This window comes from Anopheles stephensi, chromosome 3 (genome assembly GCF_013141755.1).
Source record: "Anopheles stephensi strain Indian chromosome 3, UCI_ANSTEP_V1.0, whole genome shotgun sequence".
Taxonomy (NCBI): Eukaryota; Metazoa; Arthropoda; class Insecta; order Diptera; family Culicidae; genus Anopheles; species Anopheles stephensi.
Genome location: NC_050203.1, coordinates 37,193,163 through 37,203,579, shown reverse-complemented (window position 1 = coordinate 37,203,579; position 10,417 = coordinate 37,193,163). Strand labels below are relative to the sequence as shown.

General features: G+C 43.6%; 1 protein-coding gene across 1 annotated transcript; it reads right to left on the bottom strand.

Annotated features, from left to right (window-relative positions):
• Positions 1 to 2,813: 2,813 nt before the first annotated feature.
• LOC118509799 (growth hormone secretagogue receptor type 1-like) lies at positions 2,814 to 8,519 on the bottom strand. The gene is made up of 7 exons (XM_036050935.1): positions 7,121 to 8,519; positions 4,557 to 4,699; positions 4,340 to 4,440; positions 3,988 to 4,106; positions 3,442 to 3,554; positions 3,259 to 3,338; positions 2,814 to 3,161 (listed from the first exon to the last, which is right to left on the bottom strand). Exons 1-7 carry the CDS (start codon positions 8,003 to 8,005, stop codon positions 3,043 to 3,045), a joined length of 1,560 nt encoding a protein of 519 aa, XP_035906828.1. The 5' UTR covers positions 8,006 to 8,519; the 3' UTR covers positions 2,814 to 3,042.
• Between the last annotated feature and the right edge of the window lie 1,898 nt (positions 8,520 to 10,417).

Below are 10,417 nucleotides of genomic sequence, written 5' to 3'. Positions count from 1 at the left end.
CACTATCGCCAACACAGAAGTTAATGTTTCGTCTTGTGGAGCGATGTGGATGCGTTCAGAACACTGGCCACTATGACAAATTCCAGACCAAATTACTTGCGGTATAGCTATGTTTGATACATAGATTACATTGGGGAAGATTTCCGAACGTGCTAATGTACACCGAAACAAGTGAGATTGCAGACTCGAGTGTGTTCAATGTTGATATTCTGGTTCTTATGACCCCGTTCCGCTATGCACGAACGAAAAAAGATGTCTATTTCTTAATAACGGGCGTTTCCACTTGAAATCCTTTCCTGTATCAGAAATAGGTTTGAAGAAAGGAATGTTTGATAAATGAAATGGTGAAAAGAGTGGGCAGAACGAGTCCCAAAATAAACGTCGAATACTTTCAGCCAGCCGAGAGTGTACTTTCGCTCCAGCTCCAAATGTTTGGCGTTATTAAAATCGTTTCGCCTTTTAGCGGCTCCCGAAGCATCGAAGTACCTTTGGCCAAACTCAATCTGATTACAATTCGCTGCCGCTGGAAGGAAGAAAGCGTATCTTGCAAGCAAATTTTTGTTTTATTTACTTCCTCATCCAACACAGACTGATCCAACTTCTGAACTGTGCTGAGCGCTGCGCCGTATTAATGGGAATTCATTTTTTCCGCATCTGCATTTTCATCATCGTTCCCGTCAATACGATTACATTTTTGCTTTTTTGCAGCCATCCAATACTATACCCCATCGAAAAGCATGTTCGATACCCACTTTGTATGTTTCATTTTCCTCAGCGAAGGCAAAGGTACTCATCATCCGCTCGTTTGAAGTGTGTGCTTAGATTATCTCGCGCGCTCGCTCGCTCGCTTCCGGTGCTAGATGGCTGGTCCACGCTAGCGATTGGAACTAGTAGAATATGTTTGTGAAATGTATTAGTTATGTGTTTCTTTCTGTATTTTTTCTTGAAGTGATACGCTCCGCCATCGCGACCACCATGCAGGGGATATACCCCGGCACTTGGGGGCACAGTTTCATAGCGCTATTTTTATGACGTGATAAATGAATTATTGTTTTATTTCATATCTATCTCTTTGTGCCGGGTTTTGGGGGTTAGTATCACGACTAAACCGACCGAGACTTTATCTTTATGGTTTGGATTAAGATCACGGCTTGAAGAGGCTGAGATGGACTTACTGTCTCTACTAGGTGGATGAAGTGAAAGGAATCGTATTGAGGTAGGCAGCAGTAAAGCAGCCCTAAACGATGGAGAAGCTTTTTGGCTTACAAAGAAGGATGAGGCAGATTCTTTTTATTTCAATAAATGTTTATCACTGTTACCCAGATACGAATAAAGTAGCAGAATGATAGAACAAACCTAGAAGATGGAGATGAATATAAAATTTAACCGAATTCGTTATCTATACAATTTGAGGCTTTTTTATGTGATATATGCAGGTCTTCGTTAAATATATACCGGGGAGTCAGTATTGCTTCGTGGTCTTGACATGGTAAACGACGTGCTGGACGTATGCAGGCGCTTGCTCCTTCTCAGTTCCTTCTCAGTCCTGCGACGCCTTTTTTTTCTGCCCATGAGACAGATCCTCAAAGGACTTTACGGAAGGATGGTCCGTATTGCTATTCTCATGACATGATCAGACCAACGGAGGAATCAATCTACAGCTCGTAGAACTTGTCGCTCTAGCGATTATTCCAACATCACATCTGAGCTTCTACCTCTCGAACGCAGCTAAATGAGTTTCATGGTTCAATGGACAGAGTCCATGGCTAACAGGGGTATGCAATACCCAAACAACCAGGTTGTTATGATAAGATTTTTTGAATGAGTAAAATGTTGTTAAAGCATGCTTTTATTTGTAATAAAATCCCTAAAAACATTTACATTTTTAAACACATTTTTTAATTGAATTTAGTCTTGATTAAACAAGCCGTATTTTAGTCGGTGATTGTAAATTATGTCATGAGGAAGGATACCTTTCATGTTCATTTAGAAGAAGCAATAGTAATTATCGTTAAGCTCTGAACTGTTATAATATATCTTCTCCAATTATTGTTCCCCGAGAGAGGGTGAAAAGACTCACAATAGGATCTGGGAGGTTCTGTTTTATTTATTTGAACGATATCCCTACACGCAATGCTTTGCTATCCTTCTCCTACCATCAGCAGAAACGAAGTAATGTGCTCAATAATGACTATAAGGAAGATTTTTTTTATTTATATTGTAAAATAAAACTACTAACTAAGTAATTTACAGAAACGAATTCGAATACTTCCCATCTGTGATATTTCACTGCATGATATTTATCTCTAAACTTTGAGTAAGCGAGAGAAAATGCCTGATTGAATGTACGCACATAATACTTCCTGGTTGAGGAAAATAATTCCCAGTTGGAAACACTAAAAACAATTTTAGTGGTTTGGATGTTTTGTTTCGATTGTAGCAAAATGAAACTTTACTCAGGATCTGCCGTACTCGGGAGGGTTCTCCATTCTGACATATATGAATTGTTCCTAGCCGTATTCAGGATAATCTAAACTTTTCTCTAAAATATTTTGTTCAAACAACGCTAATTTTTACATCCTTCCTGGAAGGACTGTGTTATCGTTTAGAAAAGCAGACTATCCCGGAACAGACGCTTAACGGAGATGATGTGGGGTGTATCTAATGATTGAGACATTATTAAGCAGTTGAATAAAAAATAAATGTTCTATACTACCATTTCCCCATACCTACCACAACAGTCCCCATTTTCGGATATAAAATATGTCCGAGCGCTTAACTGCTCCTTAACCGACCAACTTGCTACGCCCGCGTTTGAATGTGTAAAAAAATATTGATGTATATTTCATACCATACCCGGCCGGTACAGCATTATTTACACAGCTTTTAATGTGTCACTTACTGGCTAAACCTTAAACAACTTTCTTCCACCGTGGCTAAAGCGGGCTCACGAAGGAGCACACTTAAAATATCACCACATTCCGGCCAGGACAGCTGCTCCGTTGCGCGTCGGTTCCGTGCCGGGCCTACCACAGCCGGCTACTACTTAATGAAGTTTGTAATTTCGTAGTCGGCAAGCTCCCGCCACGTTGCCACATCAGCGGTGTCCGACATGGTGGTGTTCCGCCGCATCTTGGAACCGTTGGAGCGTAGGACGAACTCTGTGACGAAACCACAACAACGCATTATCAAATCATAACTCGGCGCTAGCGAAACTGGGTTCCGGGTTCGGCGGAAAACGTATGATGATTGCGTTACCTGTGACCTGCGTGCCGGAGGTATGCTCGAGATTTATTTGCCGCTGGGTGCGCTTTTGAAACATGCCAAAAATCGCTTTCCTATGAATAGTTGATGGAACGGATAGTTAAGACATTCAGCCGAGCGGATCCACCCGAGACGCACTCGGATGCACCCAGCTCTGTTTGAGGTTAGAAAACTTACCGAAAGTTCTGCCCACTAACGCAATACAGTATGAAGTTAATGCCAAAGTTCGTCATGAAAAACAGTTGACAGCAGTTCTGCACCAAATATATGTTCATGTTCGTGTGCTCTGTCTAGAGAGGGAGAGAAAACCGGCATTGTGAATCACGTCAGTCTCAGCATTCACCACCAAGCCCCGATTATTCGATAAGACGTTCTGGATTCGAAATTCGGGAGCATTCAAATACTTCAACCCATGCACAGCTCACAGCAAACATTGCATTAATTAGAAATGGCGGAGGAAGAGCTGCCGAGCGTGTTTGCGATCGGCATGGATTGATAACTAATTAGGACATGCGGGTGTTTATCGGGTGGGGAGGGAGGGGGGAAATCGGTAAGCTCAATTGCCGACAAATACGTGTTAATTTACACTTCAAAGAGGTTAATGGAAAAACTTTAATCTGTTTTCTTGCGAAACTTTAAACTCCGCAGGACCTCACTCGACGCGTTCACTTCCTTGTGTGCTTGTCGGGATGGTGGAGACATCAAAAGCATACACAACCTTACCTCGAGATAGATCTTCACGCGCACAATGTAGCTGGGCAGGTTCAGGCAAACGAACACGGTCGACACGATAAGCAGCATTTTGGTAACCTTGATTTGAGAATTTGCAACCCTGCTACGACCTGCGGAAGGATACGATTCGGAACGAGAAAACCATAGTTTTGTGTTACGACGACATCATGCGTTACGACACCCGTGCCGACCCAAGAATGTCCTCGGCAGCTCGCTCGCCAGAGCTCCATCAGCACAACTATCCACTGAAAGGTTTCCATTCGCTCGCCAAAACCCCGGGACGTTTGGGGCCACGTGCCGACATTCCGGACGTCGGTACTGGAAACCCCGAGGACATACTTACTGAGCAGTTGTATCTGTTGGACGGGAACGGTACCGTTGCCGAAGAGCTGGGTGTTCGATATGTTTAGCTGTCGGCGGGATTCGCGCACGTTTGCCCCGTAACTGTAACGAAAGGATATGGCTGCCTGTCATTCGGTGTGTCCTTCGAGCACGGGCGCGCTTCCGTCCAGTTGGGACAGCTCCAACGTGCAATGGCGGCAATCGGCGTTCATACGTACCTCCGTGGCATGGTCATCGTGCGTCTAATGCTGGCAAACTTCCACACCGTCAGGGCGGTGATCGTGTTGAGCACGACAATTATCGTAAAGGGGACCACAAACACCAGTATAAAGTCGAGAAAGTTGAACATCGCCGCCTGATCCTGCGTCCGGCATGGGGAAAAGGGAGAAGGGCAAACAGACACACACACACAGGAAATGGGACCATTGTTATGCAGTTCGAATGTTTGCAGCTTGTTATGAGCGGGTGTAGTTATGCGTCCGAAAATGCGTACAATTTAACTCATCGCGAGCGAGCTCCAGTGGAAGGTAAAAATGTCTGGAGCGGGACATTCGTAACGAATGTATTTTTATTACATATTTAACTTTAATTTCAATTCTCTGTAACGGTAGCATCGTTTTGCTGGCGAATATCTTCCCAGGACGTTTGAGAGTCGGAAATATCATGTTTCTCGGTGATTATGTTTAGAACTCGCAGCAAAAGAAATTGTCTTCCACTGTCCGGCAAATCGAATCCGAAATCAAATCTGAAACACAATCTGAACTTTCTCTGTTTTCTTTCCCTGGCAAATAATCACGAACCGACGACCATTTGGTTGGCAGTTCATGCCGGCCAGCAACCCAACGAATGTTAAATGAAACAGAAAGAACGTGTTTTGTTAAGCTCTTTCTTTTGGCTTTGGAATTAATTTGTAGCTGGTGGCAGAACAATTAACAGCCGTCCTTTCGTTTGTCTTACAATGCTTCGCTTTTTGTTCCAAAGAGAATGCTGCCGAGAGAGGTTGGCATCGAGCGGTGGTGTTGTAACAAAATTTACACCGTTTAATTTAGCGACTTATTTAACTGCTTTTACTTTAATAAATTATACCACAATTTTGGAGTGCAAGGGACATCACAATAGTAAAAGAATCTGCTTATCTTCCCTAACAACACATTACAAACCCAACCAAATACTCAAAACTTCATTACTATACTACTACAATTTAATTAGTACTAATTATAAGCAATACTGGTCTGAATCAATAAAAAGGACTTATCTTTACAAACATAACAAACTTAACATCTTATCAAGCTTTTTTATTATCTTTACAAAAAAAAATAATAATTCAAATTTAATGTAAGAGGTATACATGAAGTTTATTAACTTCAACTATTAACTTATAAAAAATTTAAAACAAAATACAAACAATTCAAAAAATGGTTTTCGAATTCCAAATTCCAAAAATAATAGATTGCGATGATTGCTGCACTCGTGACAAAAGAGAAACACTTAAATTGAAGTTTATTACAAATAAAATAAGTTAAATTAAATTTAATGTAAGAGGTATATACTACAAGTTAACTTATAGAAAAAAACTTAAACTAAATCTAAAGAATTCGAGATTTGAAACGTTCCAAACCTAAAACTTTAGAAATGAAGAATTAGCAAAACCAGTGCGTAAGAATTTAAGCAAAAAAAGGAAACAAAATTAATAAAACTTAACCTAAAAAAATAAAAACTAATTTACAACCAAAACATATTCCATCAACGGAGCACTCCAAGGATAAGGCTTGGATGAACCAGGACCAGGGATGAAATGCCTTGTGCTTACTGTACTGTATCACCCTAAAAAGCGTTGATAAAACGGCTACGTCTCACTTAAAAATAAATATAAATAATATAAATAAGGGATTCAAAAATATGAAAAGTGTGATATGTAAATTACCAGCTCCTGCAGTAATTTCCATACCAAAAGCCCAACTCAACAAAAAGCAAAACAACGTGACTCAATCAAAAATCTGTCTATTCACCTAGTCCAGAAAGCTACAGACCCCAACCAGAAAGCTACAGAGGATGGGATGATAATTTAACACATTTTCCAGGTACCCGCAACTAGATGAGAATGCTAAAATATGAGCATTAGCATGCGACCTGCCTGGCTTGCCATTTGACACCGTAAACCGGATTAGCTCCGTTTGCGCTACACCAACAAAGCGAAATCTTTTTCGGAAAATTTAATTGAGGGTAAATGAATCGGTGACCCTGCAACGTAATACGATTGAAAAAGGCATGGACGAGAGTAGGAGACGGTTAATTCTTTAGAAAAGTAACAACCCGGCAAATAAGCACTAACCCTATCGGACGGACGAGAAAGGACAAAGGACAAAAACGTTCTTGCGTTTCCATGAAAATGGAACTTTCCTTCCAACACTAGCTTCTTTTTTTCTCTATCCTCCCTCCACACACATACACACTTGCCGGAAGCAATTACCCAGCACGATGAATGAACACAGCGTGTACACAGTCACTGTCAGAGCGTCGGAGAACCGTGCCGTCAATAGAATAAGCCCTTTTCGGCAAACAATTGCCCTCACTACGAGCATTCTCTTTTGTGCAACAATATGCATAAAAACAATGCAAAAAGCTTCAAGCCACCACGTTGGTATGCTTCGGTAACAAGCAGCCCGTGCGTGTGTGTGTACATGCTCCATAGCACCGCGACCAAGGTGAACCATTTGTCTCCTGAACAACTGAACCGCGTAGTGTAATCCTGGGCCACCACCGATGGCCACCGACTACTCACTTTGTACTCTTGCACGATATCGCAGATGGTGTCGTTCATGGAGGCGGAAAACTGCGGCGAGGCGAAGAAAAATATCGGCAGGCTGATGAAAATGCCAGCGATTGTCAGCGCGAAGATAACGATCTTGGCCCGCCGCACGGTGCACATGGTTTGGCGCTTGAGCGGGTACAGCACGGCAATGAACCGCTCGACGGTGAACGCGACCACAAACCAGACGGACAGGAAGCAGCACAGCGAGCTGGAGAAGGTGAAGAATCGACAGCAGACTTCCTGGATGTAGATTTTCAGGTCGACCAAATTGAGCCACGCAACGAACTGGCCGATCAGGTAGAAGGTGTCGCTCAGCCCGAGCGCTGCCAGATAGTACGAGGAGGACAGTTTTCGCAGCTTGGTCTTGAAAAACACCAGCACGGACAATACGTTGCCGATGCTGCCGAACAGGACCAGTGCCGGGACGTAGTAGAAGTTGATCACGCTCAGCACCTCGGCGTAGTACACGAACGTTTGCTGGTCAAAGTCCAGGGCTGGGGTGAGCGTCGAGTCCACCGGCACCGGGTGGACGGTAGTTTGCTGATAGTGGACGGTCTCGTTCGCTCCCAGCCCAGCTAGCCCGGGTCCACCACTGACCGAGCCCGGGATCGTTGTTGGTGGTGGTAGCTCCACGTACGGCCTAACGTACGATGTGGTGGTGGTCATCAACAGCACGCCAACGGTCGGTACGCTCATTAGTAACGCCTTATCCGCGTTGAACGAACCGTCGGAATTGCCCAAAGTGGTACCGTTTTGGCGACCGGCCAGTAGCAACATCTGCTGACCGGGCCGCCCGTAGTTGTAATCCTCTCGCAGGGCGGTCCCACTAAGATGATCCCCCACGGCACTAAACATCGTTCAGAGTTTTCTCACACTCTAGAGCATCCTTTCAGCGTGTGGTTCAGCTCCCTGGCTGGCGGTGACCATTCGCAAGCGGGTCTCTACGCTTCAACTTTTTTTATTTCACTGACACACGCTACTTGCACCATCGCTAGCCACCTTCACCAGTTGGTAGCTATCTGCAGTATTTATCACTACGCCAGCTTAACAGCTATCCACATCCAGCGTTTGTTGGTTTAAATTTTTCAATTTCTTTACACTCTCACTCTACCACTTCCGTGCCAAAAGGAAACGATAATTGGATTTATGTAATATCTTAACACATTCATAGCTCCTTTTTTTTTTTTGCTCCCCACACAATCAGAACACTACGACCACGAAATTCGCAATTCACCGACGGACGGAACACTTCCGGTACGTAGCTCGTAGCTCGAGTGCTCCGAGCAATGGCGCGCGCGTCTGACGATTGTGCACCGGAACCGGTGCACTGTAGACGATACCCGATAGCAGACTGGCGGGCGAAAGCTAACCAACGGACCGCGTACCAACCGCGATGAGGTGAACACCGAACGATGAGGTCGTCGTTCACGCATTCGTCCGGTTCATCCAAGTTTTGCAAGGAGTGAGGATGTGTACGCATTTATTCCGAGCTCCTGAATGCCAGCTTCGGCTACGGACAGCTTAAAGCAAACTTGTCGTCAATTTGTCGCACATTTCCGTTTTCTGGGAAATAGATAAGGTGGCACTTTAAAATACCGACACACACACACAAACACATTCCTAGTGCCCACGGCTAGAAGTCCTCACTTCACATCCTTATTTTGTTTGTTTGTCCCCACACGTACTTCACACTCTTGAGCGCTTGCAATAGGAATGAAATGAATCCAACCGCAAACTAGCGTACAACGATACAAGCATCTCCGACCTGTTGTTATAGGAGTATTGTTTTCCAAGGGAAATTTAAATAATTGTTGCTATTCTAATTAAACTTTATTTTATTGGTTGTTCCAAGCGTTTTGGGACGTGTTTGAAATTAAGCGCACCTCTCGGGTGGAACGGAACGGCTAGAAGAAGGAAAAAAAACACCCCGAGCCACATACCCAACACGGACGAACGTGGTTTATTGCGGTGCGTAACCGAGGGTCTCACCCGAACCGACCCGTCACGGCGTGGCACGGCTTCCAGAACATCCATCACGCCGTTGACAGATAATTTACAGTGACACGGTACCGCCGAAAGCCTATCTGACGCCAAACACGTCAGCACCTTAGATGGCAGGTGGCCCGACACCGACGACCACACGCATGGGCGGTCGACCCGGTCGGACTGACACCGCACCGCGGAAACTGCAGTAAAGGTCATTACTGGAAAGATTATCACAACCGGTACTGCCACGCGGCCACAATCAGTGTTGATGGCTTACGGGCCCGCTCCAGCAAAGCTCGCCGCTCCAGCACAAGCTCCGTGCTTCATTTTTTTTATTCTCACGGATTTATGCACCGGAAAGTCATTCGAATGGCATTTCCCGGTTTTGTGAAGTGCTCACTCGAAAGGACCGACCTGGGTGCAATAAAACTTACACGCGTGTGTGTGTGTGTGTATAAAGAAAAATAACTTCAGTACCGTTCTCTCTGTACGGAAGGACGTCGGTCGTACAATTAATCTGATGAGTAAAAGCAATGTTTTGAACAACATGAATAATTGGTTTATAATTCATTAGAGGTGGCAGGGTTTATAGGGTCGTTCGCAATGAATCAAGCTCGAGTGGTCAATGTAGGAATGCCTACTCGTAATTATTGGTGTGAGTGTGTTTCATTCATAGATTCATACAAAGAATACAAGTACAGGACTATGGGTCTACGAATGCATATTGAGTGATTTTACAGGGGTTGGATCAATATCATGGATCTGTTGAACTATCCAGGAGAATATTTTAACCTTCCTTTTAGTGTAATCCTCTGACAACCTTCGCAATCATACAATGGAATCTTGCAAGCACTTCTCCAAGTTATTTTACTATATCACTTTACAGAAAAGAGCTGTGGATTAACGGAGTGGCGAAAAGCAACATTTTCGACTGAAATTTTATAGTTTGATAGGATTGGACCATACTTTGGTTGAACTGTTCTCCGCCTGTTGAATTTAAGGACTTGTTCCGAATGTATGTAATTTATTTATTTATTTATTTATTTCGCCTTCGCAATCATACAATGGAATCTTGCAAGCACTTCTCCAAGTTATTTTACTATATCACTTTACAGAAAAGAGCTGTGGATTAACGGAGTGGCGAAAAGCAACATTTTCGACTGAAATTTTATAGTTTGATAGGATTGGACCATACTTTGGTTGAACTGTTCTCCGCCTGTTGAATTTAAGGACTTGTTCCGAATGTATGTAATATTCCATTACTTACTTACTTACTTACTG

Excerpts from the sequence above, each read along its gene's own strand:
- LOC118509799 (XM_036050935.1), bottom strand. The coding sequence starts at position 8,005 with ATGTTTAGTGCCGTGGGGGATCATCTTAGTGGGACCGCCCTGCGAGAG. Across the intron at positions 4,107-4,339 it reads CCAACAGATACAACTGCTCA|GTCGTAGCAGGGTTGCAAAT; the intron begins GTAAGTATGTCC and ends ATCCTTCCGCAG. Across the intron at positions 3,555-3,987 it reads GCGTGAAGATCTATCTCGAG|ACAGAGCACACGAACATGAA; the intron begins GTAAGGTTGTGT and ends CTCCCTCTCTAG.